This window comes from Thalassophryne amazonica, chromosome 12 (assembly GCF_902500255.1).
Source record: "Thalassophryne amazonica chromosome 12, fThaAma1.1, whole genome shotgun sequence".
Taxonomy (NCBI): domain Eukaryota; kingdom Metazoa; phylum Chordata; class Actinopteri; order Batrachoidiformes; family Batrachoididae; genus Thalassophryne; species Thalassophryne amazonica.
The window spans coordinates 94,988,633-95,006,556 of record NC_047114.1 but is presented as its reverse complement, the minus strand read 5'-3'; the positions used below and the strand labels follow the sequence as shown (position 1 = coordinate 95,006,556).

General features: G+C 40.7%; 2 protein-coding genes across 2 annotated transcripts in view; both read right to left on the bottom strand.

Moving 5' to 3' along the window:
- The window catches only part of twsg1a (twisted gastrulation BMP signaling modulator 1a), a 32,346-nt gene extending 30,625 nt beyond the window's left edge, over positions 1-1,721 (bottom strand). Inside the window, exon 1 of the mRNA XM_034183684.1 lies at positions 1,492-1,721. The gene's annotated coding sequence lies outside the window, so the exon portion shown is untranslated. The remainder of the gene's footprint in view (positions 1-1,491) is intronic.
- Positions 1,722-5,253: 3,532 nt separating this feature from the next.
- ankrd12 (ankyrin repeat domain 12) overlaps positions 5,254-17,924 on the bottom strand; it is a 74,737-nt gene continuing 62,066 nt past the window's right edge. Inside the window, 5 exon segments of the mRNA XM_034184052.1 lie at positions 5,254-6,540; positions 8,427-8,522; positions 10,893-11,036; positions 11,131-11,229; positions 15,317-17,923. Of these exon segments, the coding sequence (XP_034039943.1) occupies positions 6,355-6,540; positions 8,427-8,522; positions 10,893-11,036; positions 11,131-11,229; positions 15,317-17,923 (3,132 nt within the window). The 3' untranslated portion in view covers positions 5,254-6,354.

Here is a 17,924-nt window from a genome sequence, read left to right as displayed (position 1 = left end):
ATACCGGCATCACTGAAAGCAGCCAAAGATAACGATATGTCTTTGGGATGGTTATGAGTAATTTTTTCTCTAATAGTTAAAATTTTGTTAGCAAAGAAAGTCATGAAGTCATTACTAGTTAAAGTTAATGGAATACTCAGCTCAATAGAGCTCTGACTCTTTGTCAGCCTGGCTACAGTGCTGAAAAGAAACCTGGGGTTGTTCTTATTTTCTTCAATTAGTGATGAGTAGAAAGATGTCCTAGCTTTACGGAGGGCTTTTTTATAAAGCAACAGACTCTTTTTCCAGGCTAAGTGAAGATCTTCTAAATTAGTGAGACGCCATTTCCTCTCCAACTTACGGGTTATCTGCTTTAAGCTACGAGTTTGTGAGTTATACCACGGAGTCAGACACTTCTGATTTAAAGCTCTCTTTTTCAGAGGAGCTACAGCATCCAAAGTTGTCTTCAATGAGGATGTAAAACTATTGACGAGATACTCTATCTCCCTTACAGAGTTTAGGTAGCTACTCTGCTCTGTGTTGGTATATGGCATTAGAGAACATAAAGAAGGAATCATATTCTTAAACCTAGTTACAGCGCTTTCTGAAAGACTTCTAGTGTAATGAAACTTATTCCCCACTGCTGGGTAGTCCATCAGAGTAAATGTAAACAATGAATAACAAATATATTGTACACTGGTGTACCATTTTGTAAATAATAATAATAATAAATATATTGTGAGAGTTTGCGCATTGTACATGGGGAATAAATAATATGTACTTATATTCTGTTCTTATTGTGAATATTAAATAGATAGTACATGTCCAGCTCTCCTCTCCAGTCAGGACAGACACATCGTGTTTATGTGATGGGTGAGACCCAAATATTTCGGTCTTGTCCACTGATGTTTCTTTCCTCTTCTGTATCTTCGTAACATCTGTTGGAGATTTTTATGGCAGCAAGAAAAAACAAACGCAGGCTGCAGAGAGAAACCCTCCCACTGCAGGGTTCCTCTTTTAGACACTATCTTATGTTCCACGGAAAAGATTATTCAGCCTTTTTTGTGGCTTAACAACAGAACCTCTTAAAGTCACACTGATGTTCGGGTTTCGACCGAAAACCTTCAGGTCCGCTGACACGCTTGTGTATCCTCCATAATCCCAACAAATATGTAAAAATTAAACTGGTTTCTGCTTTGATCCTGTTTCAAACTTTCACTGAAAAAAATGTAAAAAATGTAATTAAAAAAAGAAACAATTTTTATTCATACGGGAAGAAAATGTAAAGATCTGATTTCTGAAATTTAAAAAAATGTAAATAAATCCTGCGCCATCTTCCATTTGCAGCTCTTATTTGAGATTATTCGTGCTTTTTGTCGCGCTGCTGCTCTTCGGTCAGGACTTGTTGCACATTGTTCCATTCTTCAGACATGTGAGAAACATTACGCGCCCCGAACGCCAACAAAACTACAAAACTCAGGCAACAAACCCGAGACGATCCTTAAATCTTACCCACACGCCGTGAAGAACTTCAGCACGGTTCCTGCGAGCGAAATCCTCTTTGAACTTCTCCAGGATGGTATCGCAGCGCCGCTCCGGTGTCCACCGTGGGGCGTAAAGTCTGTGCGCGCAGCACAAAGCGGCAAGCAGTCGGGCGCCTTAAAGGCACAAGCTCACTTTTCTGCACCAGCCTCCACGGAGCAACATCACGTCCATGCACGTACGAGCTGTGTCTCCTTCACAGGACCGAACCATCCCGTAAACCGAGACAAAAAATAAAAAAATTAAAAAAAACACACACCCAAAGGCGCCAAAGTTCTGTGCGTAAAAGGCCGCGCGTAAAATGCGCTCGGTTTGCCCTCTTCAGTGACCGGTGGGTGGGGTCCCCAATGACGCTGGAGTTGTTTTACATATCCAAATCTTCTCTTATCACCACCCCCCAATCTCCATTACAAACCCGTCGTCTGAGGGCGGAGTGTCGGACGGGATTCGGGAGCTCTTATTCCTGCTGAGACTCCACAGAAAACCTCCGGACGGTCCATTTACATCCACAGCGGGGACACTTGATCAAAGCCCCACTTCCACCCCGTGGGACACCGTGGCCCCAAAACCAAAGCAGTGGACATGAGACTCTTTAATGAACTGTAACAAATTTTATCCACAGCGTCATTTTTATTCCTTCATTACATGTTTGTTTCATGTTTGAACTTGATACGTGATCATGAAAAAATTGACAGAATAAAACTGTTCCAGATCAGACAGACAATGAAAATTATTAGAATTACGAAATTATTAAAATTAATAGAGTTACGACGTACCTTTTTGATCTGATTTTTCCCCTATTAAAATGTTTTTAAAGAAACTGAATTTGTTGTTTAGTGATTTATGTAGGTGCCGCTAATGTGCAATTTATGGATCATGTACAAGTTTTCGCATTAATAAATGAGATTCAGCTCAGACCTTAAAACACAAAATTTATCACCTTCAATTTTTTACGATTGCAGGAAAGAAATAAGAGTAAAACTGTGAAGGCACAGATTCCCCACAAACTTTTTTTTTGACAACCAAACATCCGTATATTTTGAAAAATATTTTTGTTCTCTCCAAATTGAAATTCAGTAATAATAATAATAATAATAAATGGATCCTTTAATATAACAACCGCTACACAATATTTACACATAGAAATATGTGAAACATGAGCCGATATTTCCCACTTCAAAAATACAAATGGTTATTTATAAGAAAAAAAAAGTATGAACTCCAAGCACATTGCTTTGAAGGAGCGCCATCTACTGGTTGGAAATAATTCTGCTACCATGAAGTCCTACCATTATTTAATGCTTCGATCTTAAATATGATCAATCTATCTTTATTAGTTGGTTATGTACCACAGGCTTTTAAGGTGGCAGTAATTAAACCATTACTTAAAAAGTCATCACTTGACCCAGCTATCTTAGCTAATTATAGGCCAATCTCCAACCTTCCTTTTCTCTCAAAAATTCTTGAAAGGGTAGTTGTAAAACAGCTAACTGATCATCTGCAGAGGAATGGTCTATTTGAAGAGTTTCAGTCAGGTTTTAGAATTCATCATAGTACAGAAACAGCATTAGTGAAGGTTACAAATGATCTTCTTATGGCCTCGGACAGTGGACTCATCTCTGTGCTTGTTCTGTTAGACCTCAGTGCTGCTTTTGATACTGTTGACCATAAAATTTTATTACAGAGATTAGAGCATGTCATAGGTATTAAAGGCACTGCGCTGCGGTGGTTTGAATCATATTTGTCTAATAGATTACAATTTGTTCATGTAAATGGGGAATCTTCTTCACAGACTAAAGTTAATTATGGAGTTCCACAAGGTTCTGTGCTAGGACCAATTTTATTCACTTTATACATGCTTCCCTTAGGCAGTATTATTAGACGGTATTGCTTAAATTTTCATTGTTACGCAGATGATACCCAGCTTTATCTATCCATGAAGCCAGAGGACACGCACCAATTAGCTAAACTGCAGGATTGTCTTACAGACATAAAGACATGGATGACCTCTAATTTCCTGCTTTTAAACTCAGATAAAACTGAAGTTATTGTACTTGGCCCCACAAATCATAGAAACATGGTGTCTAACCAGATCCTTACTCTGGATGGCATTACCCTGACCTCTAGTAATACTGTGAGAAATCTTGGAGTCATTTTTGATCAGGATATGTCATTCAAAGCGCATATTAAACAAATATGTAGGACTGCTTTTTTGCATTTACGCAATATCTCTAAAATCAGAAAGGTCTTGTCTCAGAGTGATGCTGAAAAACTAATTCATGCATTTATTTCCTCTAGGCTGGACTATTGTAATTCATTATTATCAGGTTGTCCTAAAAGTTCCCTAAAAAGCCTTCAGTTAATTCAAAATGCTGCAGCTAGAGTACTGACGGGGACTAGGAGAGAGCATATCTCACCCATATTGGCCTCTCTTCATTGGCTTCCTGTTAATTCTAGAATAGAATTTAAAATTCTTCTTACTTATAAGGTTTTGAATAATCAGGTCCCATCTTATCTTAGGGACCTTCGCTCTCAGACTGCAGGCTTACTTGTAGTTCCTAGGGTTTGTAAGAGTAGAATGGGAGGCAGAGCCTTCAGCTTTCAGGCTCCTCTCCTGTGGAACCAGCTCCCAATTCAGATCAGGGAGACAGACACCCTCTCTACTTTTAAGATTAGGCTTAAAACTTTCCTTTTTGCTAAAGCTTATAGTTAGGGCTGGATCAGGTGACCCTGAACCATCCCTTAGTTATGCTGCTATAGACGTAGACTGCTGGGGGGTTCCCATGATGCAGTGTTTCTTTCTCTTTTTGCTCTGTATGCGCCACTCTGCATTTAATCATTAGTGATGGATCTCTGCTCCCCTCCACAGCATGTCTTTTTCCTGGTTCTCTCCCTCAGCCCCAACCAGTCCCAGCAGAAGACTGCCCCTCCCTGAGCCTGGTTCTGCTGGAGGTTTCTTCCTGTTAAAAGGGAGTTTTTCCTTCCCACTGTAGCCAAGTGCTTGCTCACAGGGGGTCGTTTAGACCGTTGGGGTTTTACGTAATTATTTTATGGCCTTGCCTTACAATATAAAGCGCCTTGGGGCAACTGTTTGTTGTGATTTGGCGCTATATAAATAAAATTGATTGATTAAATGAGTTTGAAGTCGTGAATGTGGTTTAGCTGGAACACAAACATAATATGACCAGTAAATTGTTTTTGTTTGCTAGTTTGAGATCTGAATTTTAAATCATGTTGCGACAATTCATGATTTACACCGTGCATGGCGCATAGTATGACACATAATAAAGGCAGAAATGATAAAAAAAAAAAAAGATTGCCCACATGAATTAAACTAAAGCAATATAAGTACTTACAGGATTATTCCAGGTAGTAAATAATTCAGATCAATAAAATAAGAACACTAGCAGATTGGAAGTGATTGTTTTTGATTTCTGAATTGTTTCACTGCTCAATCTTTTTTTTAAGTATGTATTGTAAAGTACTTTGAAGCTTTTTGTGTTAAAGTGGTCTATAAATAGTTATTTAAATAGGATTTGACTATTTTCACTTCCTGTGGTTACTGTGGACAGAAAGTGAACTCACTGGTTTGTGGCCTGCTGGTAAAAAATTACAGTAAGAGGTCCTGGAGGAGCAGAGATATGAAATAAAACTTTACAAATCAGCTCAGAAGCTGAAAAATAAAATAAAGCAAGATACTTTGATGAAGTCAATATCAAAAACAAAATGTTAATTTCACAACAAATAAAATTTATTCAATTATATATATACAAATATATACAAGTTGTGTAACAAGTAAATATTAAAATAGACATTTTTTTTTTTAGAACTATCGTTCAAAAGGCATTATGTTGGAAAAATAGGTTTTGTTGTGTTCTCACATTGAAACTGTAAAAGTTTTCTTTTCAGGAAGCCACAACAGACTTTAATGTGCACGAGACACAATGGACAACACATGAAGAGTCAGGCTGCAGAAAGGACCAGAAAACAAGAGGAACAGAAAGCTAAAACACTTCAATAAACAGTTTTTTTTTTTCCTTTTTTAACATTTGTCCACAGTACAGCTGTTTAGGAAAAGAGTACGAACAATGCAACGCATGCACAGCATTTAATTGCTAAAGTCAAAAAACACCAAGCTGTGGTGCGGAACTCCAGATGAGGGAGAAACAAACAAAAACAGAACAAAAAAAAAAAAAAAAAGAAGAAAATCCAGCAACACATGCTTAATTATTAAGCCAATAACGACATTAACATCACAGAGGACACGCAATATAAAAACGCAACTTTGGTCCATTAAAACATAAAAGAGAGCAAGTTTACAATCAAAATATCTTAATTTGTTTTTTACAACTTTCGAACAGTAATTACATGACTATGTACAAATGCACAGATCATATGTATAAAATAAGTTAAAAAAAAATTAAGCACACAGTCTGTACACAACATATGAACATGGACTTTGACGACATTTTGAAGGTTTTCCTTCGTAGGACCCTGCTTGGTGAGGAGCAGCGGCGGGACGGAGCGTCTCCGGCTCCCGGCACCGTCCGGCCCAGCCTTTGGGGTCTTGTTTCCTGTACTTCGTTTTCGTGGCCTGGACCCCGGTGCCGCCTGTACCAGGTACAGAACACTCCACCAGCAAGGGCCCCCCATCCTCGTGGTGGACACGCCCCAAAGCCACAGCTCCAGAAGGAAACATCTCTCTCCTTAAGTACTCTGTTGTATTTCACCACTTGCTAAGTGCCTCATATTTATTCCCCCCCCCCATTTCGGTGAAAGTGCGAATTGACTCTTCTGTCGGTGACGGCCGCTGCGGCGCTTCAGTCCTACAGCTCATATAGGAGTGAGGTCAAAGTCGTCATTGACCTCCACGAGCGGGATGTAGAACTCTGGAATCTCAAAGATGCTGGTGGACTTGTACGTGGCCGGGTCGAGCTCCTGCAGCTTGAGCTGCCACTCCAGCCGTTGGACGGCATTGAGAGCTGCCGCCTCGTGCTGCTGTCTCATCAGAAGACACGTCTGCAGAGGAAAAATTCATTCTTATTCCAACAGTCACCGGCTACATTTACACCAGAAATTAGAACACTGCCTACAGTTCAGTGATTAATTTATATTTTGTCATTGTTATCATGGGTATATGTATATTTTTAGATACATATGTGTATATTTTTATTTATTTTTTTGGTCAAAGGCGTGCACGTTTATAAGGTTTTGCTTCTGCCTACACCCTTTCGGACACATGGGTACATTGTTAAATTGTTGTCTTTCTTTGTGAGTTTTCTTTGCTATTTTGAGTCTGTGTGCGCTGAATAAATTCATTCAGTTTGCCAACATGACAAAACATAGTAGAGAAGCTTGAATCTTCGACTGGACTGGGTTGCTTGATGCGAGGATGTTTCGCTTCAAATCGCAGAAGCTTCCTCAGCTAAAATTCTTGCTCTGGAAGTCTGACTTCTGTCTTGACTCTTGTAGAGAAGAATAAAACAGACGCCAACAAAAGCTGGAGTTTTAAACCTAACCAGACCCCTCCTACTGAGAGGCAGACTGCTATAAGCTAGTGACTAAACAACAGCTCTAATTAGCAACTATTGTGCTCTAGTTAGCACACCTAATGACAGGACAGCTGTCCCTCTAATGATGGGATGGATGCCTTTCTGATGGCTCCCTTGATGACGTGAATGACTCATTACCATGAACAAAAGACTGAAGCTCCTTTGACCTGAGTATCCCATTGTAAACAGGGGATAAAGCGTGTCTCAGACCCCCTCCCCGGTTAAGGCTGGGTTTCAAACGTTTCACAAAGAATGCCTCCTTGACCCCTCTCTCAAACCATTTCTTCTCTCTGGCTAATATTTTAACTTCCTTGTCCTCAAACGTGTGGTTACTGTCTTTAAGGTGGAGATGAACCGCAGACTGAGGTCCACTGGCGGCCTCTCTGCGGTGCTGGTATAGCCTTTTGCGTAAAGGTTGCTTCGTTTCACCTATGTAGTGTTTGTTACAGTTTTCCTGACATCTCATTGAATACACTACATTGCTCTGTTTGTAACTAGGGATCATGTCCTTAGGGTGAACTAATTTCTGTCTCAAGGTGTTAACCGGTTTAAAGTAAACTGGGATTTTGTGCTGTCTGAAGATCCTCTGTAGTTTTTCCCCTACTCCTGTTAAATAAGGGAGAGACACTCTTCTTCTTGTCTCCCTCTCCTGTCTATCTGGTCTCTTTGTTCTCTGGGACTTCTGCACTTTGTCCAGGGACCACCGTGGGTACCCACATACTGTGACGGCTTTCCGGACACGTTGTTGTTCTTTAGCCCTTCCCTCTGCAGTTGCGGGCACCTGTAGGGCTCTGTGTTGAAGCGTCCTGATCACCCAGAGCTTGTGTTCAAGGGGGTGGTTTGAGCCAAAGAGCACATATTAGTCAGTGTGAGTTGGTTTTCTGTAAACCCCTGTCTGGAGCTGCCTGTTCTCTCCAATCGTAACATCACAGTCTAAGAAGGCTAAATGGTTGTTTCTGGCATCCTCACGTGTGAACTTGATATTGGCGTCCACCGAGTTGATGTGTTCTGTAAAGTCCTCAACTTGCTGTTGCTTGATTTTAACCCATGTGTCATCAACATATCTGAACCAGTGACTGGGAGAGATGCCCGTGAAAGATGTCACTTCTCCACTTGCTCCATGTACAGATTGGCCACAATGGGGGATACTGGAGACCCCATCGCACAACCATGAATCTGTCTGTAGTAATGGTTCATGGTTGTGCGATGGGGTCTCCGGACATCAATCACTTATTTATTTTTTTCATCCAAAATTTCAAAGGCTGATCTTCACACCCAAGGAAAATGCAAAGTAGGCAAAAGAAAACTGTATGAAAAAACAAACAAAAGGAACAACAACAGCTTCAAACATACCTTTAGTTTGTCAAACTTGTCGTCAACATCCTGTAGCCATGACATAAACTGTCGGGCATTGAAACGATCTCTCACTGAAGTTTTACCATCGTCACTCTAAAACATAGAAAAAGTGATCAGAATACCTCCACACAGCAAGTTAGCAAATGTGCTTTATATATATATATATATATATATATATATATATATATATAAAAAGCACATTTCAAGACATTTCACTCTTGAACAGCTGTGAAAGTCCAGTTGAAGAATTGAAAGAAAATTTCCATGTTTGTGTTGAAGTTTTTTTTTTTTTTTTTTTTTTTTTAAAGTGACAGTTTTTATGTCAAACATCAAAATGAAAAATGGATCACAACAATTTTGAAAAGTAATGAAGGAGGCCGACGGTTACTCTCCTAATATAACGGTTCTGTTCCAGCAAAAAGTTTTCTCACTGGGCTGCAACTGCTGGCGACAAACCACAAACGGCATTCACAAGGGATTTTCCAAAATGTCTCAAAACATTCGCGAGGGTTATTAATTTTCTTGTGTAACTTGCAGGGCTTCACTGTCGTGTTGCACCCTGCTCAGCGTTGGAGCGACGTCTCTGCTATTTTGGTATTGTGGGATAGCTCGCCGGACTACTTTCACCTGACCCAGTGCTGAATTTGCCGACATAAGAAGACGCTGCTGGATGAGTGTGAATATACTGACTTACGATCATTTAGGCGCAAAAACACAAGTTCTTGTGCCAAATATATGCCTTATGTTTTTGTTATCCATGAAAACGCAGTCATCTCAAATACAGCATTGTTTGGGAACTACTTTTTTTTTTGACAAATATCTTTATTGATTTTTTCCTTTAACAAACGTTTCCTTTAACACGTTAACAAACAGTCTTCAGGGACAACAGTAAGTAAATATAAAATCTGGAAATTAACATTAGTGAAGAAAATAAAAAGAATATCATGAGCAAAACAAACAAACAAACAAAAAAAAAGGAATAAGTTATACAATTTCAGACAAACCCCCTCCCTCCAAAAACTCCATAAACGAATTCCAGATCTTAACAAATTTGTTATATTTCCCCTTGATCAAGTATGTCAATTTCTCCATGGCTATACAGTGTGAGAGTCCTTCAGCCCACATTTGCTTACTTGGCCTATACATAGATCTCCATGACAGAGCAATTTTATGTTTTGCTTCAAGTATACAATATATGACAATTGCTTTCTCAAATTTACTGAGTGTACAATTTTCTGGGAAAAGTCCCAGTATACAGAGCTTATGCATAGTGGAAGATGTGTATCAGTAATCTTAGACAAAGTCATAATTATCTCCTTCCAAAATTCTTGGATAATGGAACACTCCCAAAGACAATGAAATAGAGTCCCTTTATGTGTGCCACATTTAACACATAGATCAGGTGAGTTAGGATCAATACGATGTTGTACTACTGGAGTGATATATGTTCTCATCAGCCATTTGTACTGAAGTAATTTAAACCGTGTATTTATCGTTTGAACTTGGCTTTGTAAGGATACATGTTTCCATTCTTCATCAGTTATTTCTTCTTTAAGAGCTAGACACCAGGCATGTCTTTTATCGTCTGAGGATTCTATTGATTTTGCAATGATATTGTGGTAGAATCGAGAAATGAGTCCGGGTCTACCACAATAGTTCATAGCTATCATTTCAATAGTGTTCAGGGGGGCAGGTTTAAGGAGTTTTGAGTTTGTTTTATGAAATGTCTAATCTGCAAGTATTTAAAAAATGTTTGGCATCAATGTTAAATCTTTGCTTGACATCAGTAAAACTTAAAAGGACTTCTCTATCATAAAGATCTGATATTTTGCTGATGCCCTTATTAGCCCATATCTTAAAACCAAGATAATTTGTACTTGGTGTAAAATTCTATTTCCCCAAATGGGAGTAAATTGGGATAAAGCAGCATTTCTTTTAAGTAGTTCAAAACCTCATGCCAGATGATCACTGTATTCCTAACAAAATGATTTAAGGTTCGTTTTTTCAAAATAGAAAGGTTTGCTGAATGGAGATATAACTTAAGAGGGATTTTGGAGGTTGTCCTCTCCTCCATCCTCGCCCAGTTAGGGAATGATGTAGTGTCAAACCAGTATGAAGCCGCCCTCAATTGTGCAGCCCAATAGTATCCTTGGAGAAAAGGGACTTTTAACCCACCCCTATCATATGGTAAATACAACAGAGTCATGCGACCTATGAAAGTAAATTATGAGTGACGGCAGACAAAAATGAGATCTGACATTCCAGGCGTGAGATAGGTGCAAATTGCCAGGGGACCCTGACAAAATTGTGGAAACAGGTCACTGTGACACTAAGAGAAAATTGTAGCCAATTTGTTTATTTTCTCACATTTTTGTGTCTTCAACTACTCACCAAGAGTCACAGCCCAGGAAGATACTACCCAACCCAGTGAGAAGCAGACTACTGTGACATCACACCCCTTACCTGAACATCTTGAGGCATGTTGTACACTTCAGCGTCCAATAAAACAGTACAGGCACTGAAAGGCAGAGTCTGATTGGCTAGTGTTCTTGCAGCACGGTAATGGACTCTTAAGACTTCTTGTTCGTTTGAAACAATCAGCTTTTCCTGTGACGAGCGGAGAAATAAAGTCCAATCAATACTGCAAATATTATTTTCCGTGTAGATATTCTGTAAAACGTTCCGTGAACCAAACACATACCCTTTCGATGCTGTGCTGTAGTCGGAGTTTCATACGGACGACCTCTTGTTGTTTGAACATCTCTTTTAGCTGCTCAGGTAACGATGGAGGTGGAGTTATCTATTCGGAAGGATGGCGAGTACAGAGTGACTCACTGCTGCTTATGTAACAGCCATTACAGAGTTTACAGCAACTTCTAGTGGTGAGGTTTCAGACTGCAACTCACCCAATACCCTCAAGCACACTGATTCCAGAAAGAGCCGAGAGGGTGCAGCTTTTCTTTGTAACCATCGATTCCAGCAGGTGATTTCACTGATTAACATCACTCTGAGCAGACGGGATGAGTTCATCAATGAAATCGCCTGGTGGAGTCAGTGGTTACAAAGAAAACCTGCAGTCTCTCGGCCCGTCTGGAATCAGTTTGACACCTGTGCCGTAATGTCAGGGATGGGTATTTGAGCACAAAACCCTGGAGTTTTACATTCGTTATGCCTTTTTTTTTATTTAAATGCCTGTGTGTGAACAGGTTATAGCCTCACCCAAAGAATGAGACATTTGTTGACTTTCTCAGTTGCCTATAATCAGGTTGGATTATGGGTAAATATATGTTTCCTTATGTAGACTGTGATGTTTTAATCAGGCACTTTAACATCTTGCACTATCAGTTTACATGTGTGCCTACGACGTGCAATGCTGGGCTGTGTCTTTGTGGTGAGAATTTTTGGTAAGAAAAGAAAAAAGAAAGAAAGAGAATTAATTAAGTAAGGACATCCTCATAGGCCCATCGGGGCTGGTGCTTAAGAGAATGAAAGTTTATGACTCCCCCTTGACGGGACACCAATCCATCACAGGTTACTTTCCCAGCCAAGGTCTGTACCCGGTTTACAGCTGGATGGACTGAGACAATGCAGATTGTGTCTTGTCTGTGGACACAGACACACTGCACAAGCAGGTCTACACATGGACATATCTTCTTATCCACTGAGCTCCTCACTCTGCATACAATGTCTTTTCAGTTTGTGTTCTGAATACATCAGGTTTAACATTGAAAACATAAGTGTCTTTATTCATACTGGGCTTGTTTTTGAAGCTGTGGTTGTTCAGTTGTTTGGCCAGACCACAAAAAGGTTTTATTCATTATATTCTCTTGTGCCAAACTGATCTCAAATCACCGTAGGGGGAAATACAGCATTACAGCAACACAGACCAACAAAGGTGCAGGTTTTGAGAAATGGTCAGACCTCCATTTGGTTTTGGGGATCAAAAGTGGCTGCGTTTGCCTTCATCCTATGGAACAGGTAAGTTAACATTAAAGTAAAACATGAATAGAGTGGGTTTTTTTTATTCATTGGCAAAAAGCTTGCTTGCTAGAGCCAAAGTGTTGCTAACAACAACAACAAAACAAGTAACACCAAGAACATTATTCGCCAGCAAAAAAGATCACATTTCTTTCATATTTCAGAGCGTTATGTAAGATGGTATCCTTTATTGACTGACTATGTTTGATCTGGATCTGATCCAGATTATGGAGTTTGTGGCCATTTAAATTTAACATTCAAAACCACCATTTAATGTATATTTTTACATTATATTTTAATAAAACATGCCTCAATCACTCTCATATTTGAAAGTGAGGTGCAGACTGACACTCACTATCACCTGACAAAGTTTGATCCGGATCTGATTGTGGATTTTGTGGACATTTGAATTTAATATTAAAAAGCCCATTTGATGTTCATTTTGCATTATATCTCAATCAAAAGTGCCTCAATCACTCATTTGCAAACTGCATCTGATCCGCATTGCGGATTTAGCGGATACTTGATTTTAATGCTGAAAAGCTCTTTTGATCTATATTTTGTATTATATTGTATCTTATTAAAAGTCACTTGTAACAGGACTTTGACCTTGAAAATTGTTTCCAAGCTAAAAATTTGTGGAACTGGAAACTAAGTGTTGGTGGCGGTTTGCGCTCTACGAGCTCTAGTTTATAAAGTGCTTTCAAAGAAACAAAGTGCTGTACGAATAAAAACCCATAAATGGTGAAAACTATAAAACAATATACAACATACTGTATTTTCAGGATGATAAGTCACTTTATTTAACAATCTGGGTGGTCCTGTGACATATTTTGAAGTGACCCATGTCAAAAAGTACTGCATTACCATCTGCAGCCACAACATGGCATCGTGTACATGTTGGAGAAGCTGCCCCTGTGTACTGACCTGGATGAAGTATTGTGACCTACACTCTGGACTCAGCAGAAAGGGGCTGTAATGCACCATTAAAGGGGGATATCAACTGTCATAAAATAAGAAAATATAGCATGCAAAGGACATGTTTTAGGTTTTAGGGTATGTTTTTGGTTTTAAGTACTGACTATTTACTCCGAGAACCTTTTTTTTTTTTTATTTCTGATCATGTTTGTATTCTTTATCATTTGAATTGCCTCTCTGCTCTCACATTTTTAATGATCTTTCTGCACATTTATTTTCTGCTGTTTTTAATCTGAGTTTTTTTTTTGTATCTCAGACGATGTAAATATTTTAGTTAATTCTTTTGATCATCACTGCCTGTCTCTTTTAGACAGAGTGCCTCCTTTTAAAACCAGACACGCCACTTTGAATAACTCCTCCCCCTGGATGAATGACAGTATTCGCAGTTTTAAGAGAACCTGTCGGAAAGTGGAGTGTTTGTGGAAACTCACAAAGCTCCAGGTCGAGCTCCTTCATTTAAAGGAGCTTTTAACTTCTTTTAACAATATGGTGAAAGAACTGAGGGGTGCCTAGTTTTCTAAAGTAATTCCTAACAGTTGATGTAATCCAAAAGTTTTATTTTACATAATCAGAGATATTGTCACACCTACATCTCCTGCTTCAACCATCAGTCTCTCTCTTCCTTCTCCTGTCCCATGTCTCACCCGGACATCAGTACTGGACAGTTTGACACCCATATCACTGAAAGAACTCATCAGTCTGGTTGAGAGAATGAAACCTTCCTCCTGCCCACCTGATATTGTCCCCACCTCATTATTCAAAAAGGCTGCCCACACCACTGGTCCGTGTGTCAATGACCTCTGTCTGTGTCCCTCATTGTTTTAAACAGGCTGTTATTTACCCTCTTTTAAAAAACCCTAACACTGACCCTTCTCTTTCTCAGCATTTAAGATCGATTTCAAAACTGCCTTTTGTCTCCAAAATTTTAGTAAAAGTGGTGGCCAAACAGCTTAACAGGGTTTTAGCTGAACACAATATTCTTGAGAAATTTCAATCTGGGGTCCGTCACTTGCACTCGACTGAAACAGCTCTTCTTTAGAGTCTCAAATGATATTTTAGTGAGCAGAGATGCAGGTGAATATTCGGTACTTGTACTTTTGTTTCTGTTTGCAGCTTTTGACACTTGATCATGGTGTTTTAATTGAAAGACTATAAGGACATGGGTGGACATCTCTGGATCAGCTCTACATTGTTTTTTATCCTTATCCTATCTCTCTAACAGGGGTTTCTTAGTTGCTGCAGCTAAATATATGTCCTCTTCTGTCATTCTGTCCTGTGGTGTACCCTAAGGTTCCATTCTGGGACCTATTTTATTTGCATTGTATTTGCTCCCACTTGGACATATCTTGAGTTCTTCACAACACAAGAAGGCTCCACCACCCACCGTATTTTTCTTAATCTGAGAGCATGTGACAACATATACGACAACATATATATATCGCAAGACTTTAGCCACTCAGCCAAGAAGACGATGCATAGCCACTCAGAACAGAACCTTGCATGTACAGGTAACCAGTGAAGAGTTATTATTACCGGGGTCATACGAACCAAATATTCTAGTTGTGGTCAAGAGCCGAGGTAACGCTCGCTTTCATCTCTTGTTTCAGAGATGCAAGAATGCTCGTTCATGTGAAAGGGAGGGATGAGGCTTGGTTAGAATCTTCAACCATGCCAGTAGATGTTGCTGTAAACTATATAATGCACCTTTGAAAGAATATTTAATGTCAATCAAATATAATGTGCAAGGTTGGGTAGGATTACTTTGAAAGTATACATGTGGATTACATATATGTATGTACACACATTTGGATTACTTGTAATCTGATTACTTTTGGATTACATTTCAAAGTAGTCCTACCCAACCCTGATAATGTGTTGACATGACATAGAAACTAAAATGTATTCGTACAAACAAAGTAAGATGAACTTACTGTGGGAATACAGAGCTTGCTGAGTGGGTTCCCATCTAACAGGTAGGATCCGTTAAAGGTCACATATTCATCATAATACTGTGGTGGCTGGGGTGTGACGCTGCACAAAATTTTGCGCTTCTCTTCAATCTTCTTTCGTATGTGCAGAAATTCGTAGTAGGGATTAGCCCTCTCCGTCTGGTAGGGTTGTATTTCCTCTAGTTTAATAGAGTCCACAATAGCTGCAAGAGATTGCTGGCTTCTCTCCTTCTCTTGATGAGAAATGAAACAAGCCTGTGAGGTTGACACCTTGGTCATCTTCCGCTTGCGTGGATGGGGGACATGGTGGTCTAAGTGCTCATCTGTGGCGTGGACCTTGATCTTGGACCCAGAGGAGTCAGATTCACGGTCTCCAGACTGTGGAGTTGAGCTCCTTGAAGCATTGCTGCTTAGGTCTGCCTGAGCTGATACTGACTGGCCAGAACTTTCATCTCCTCCAGCTGAAGATGATTCTGACTTCTCGTCAGCAAGGAACACTGTCATTGGCCTGGAGCTGGCCTCTGTTGTTGTATCAAGAGAGCACTCTGTACATGGGCTGCCCTCACCTGAGGTACTCTCGGTTGTCGCAGAGGTGGTGCCATCCGCACTATCGTTCTCGGTGTTCTGTGAGATAAAGGTAATGTCTTCAGCCTTGTGTTCAGGGCTCAGGCAGGAGAGCACAGGGACACACACAGGGGACATGTGGTCCTTCTTCTCTATTGGAGGATCGCAACACGGGCCTGCTGCATCACTGGAAGATCTGAACGGGTTTCCATCATGGTTATTTACCACATTATCCTCTGGAGAACCTTTGAATTCGATGCCTGTTTGGTCAAAGTCTGGCAAGAGTTCTTCTGGGTTGACTGTGGAAATATGGGCACTGCCCGATGCTGCAGGGCTTCCTACAACATCTTTTCTGAAGTTTTCTGGAACACTGTCCACATTGTCTTGTTCTGCTGTATCAAAGTCATTTGTGACACACTCCATACGTTTTTCTTTAATATCACAAACCCGTGCTGTACCATTTTCAACATGTTGCAAGGGTTCCACGCAAACAAAAGGCAGCGGGTCCCTCAGTTGGCCAGAATACCGGTGGAAGGTCTTTGAGCAAGGTGACAGATCTGCTGGCAAAGAAGCTACAGAAACCGATGCTGAATCAGAGTCTTTATTATGACATGTGACCTCAGAGCTCGTACTCTCAGTGAGGCACTGGGCTTCTCTCAAAGCAGGAGGATTAGTGAAAGGAGGTTCGTCCTGCTCTGCTGACCCTGTCTGAGGACCTCTATGCTGGGGGAGGCTGGACTGTGGAAGAGTCACATGATCTCCGTTTAAATTCTGTGACAGACCATCTGTAGCGCTCACTTCTCTCTCTTTGACTGAATCAACATCTGATTCTGAACATTGCTGAGATGCATTTTGACAGCTCTCCTCAGTTTCTGTGGTGGACTCTCTTGTTCTCAACTCCTCTGTTATCGTAGTGGGTACAACAAGTTTTGGCGGCTCCTCGACAGCTTTACCTTCAGTGAAGGAGGTTCCATCCTCATCCAGAATAGCCCTGAGGTAAGGAGAGTCATGTCTGCCAGACAACGGCGCTCGAATTGGCAGCATATCTGGAAGACTGCTGCAATCTTTATCATGAAGACACTGGGACCTGGACGCTTGGATGACGAGGGAAGACTGGAGGAAGGCTGGATGGGATTCTGAGGCTTCTAGGTTCATGTCAGAGTCGTACTCCCCGTGCCTTGGCGTTAATGTCGTCGCGTGACAGGAATCCTCTGAGCTAGCAACAGAAACGAAAGACAGCGACCTGGACATGAGACCGCACCGTTCGCCATCTGGCCTGGGTGATCGGTTCAGACAGTTTTCCACAGCCGACATAACCTTTGCACCAATTGGTGGGAGGGTTTTCCCATCAAGTGATAAAGTTCTGAGACTCGTGCTATCCTTTGGGGGCTTTTCTCTGGCGTATACTTCAGAGGCTTCGGAGCTTTTAGAGCGTAGCAGCTCTTTGCTGAGGCATGGCTCCGCTTTCATTCGGTCTTTCGTCTTAGCCTTGCCCGACTCAGTCAACGGCCGGTGTTTTAGCCTTTCCCGCTCTTTTTGTTTGATTTTCTCCAGGTGTTTCCGGTGCCACTGCTCAATTTCCTGATCCTTCAGACTGAGCATTCGCTCAAAGCTAGTTTGCATCAGGTCGTCGTTTACGAGTCTTTTTTCTTTGGGCTTGGTATCTCGGGGCACCAGCAAGGCTTTTGACTTGATCTTGTCTACATCTGGTTCACTGTTTTTAGGCTTGCTGATCTTAGCCTGATGTGAGCGGTCTTTGTGTCTGTCCTTATCCTTGTGCCTGTCTGCGTCTCTGTCACGCTCACGGCGATCACGGTCCTTCTCCAGCAGTTTCACTTCCTCCTTTGATTTTATCGATAAGAACTTACTGCTCTCTGTCAAATAGCTCTTCTTTTCTTCCAAGAGCAACTTCAGATTTGAACTTGAGGAAAGGGCTCCATCTTTTATTTTGTCTTTCTTTTTTCTATCGCAGTCCTTTTCTTTGGAACGGTCAGCTTTACTATAATCTGTGATCTTCTCCAGAGGG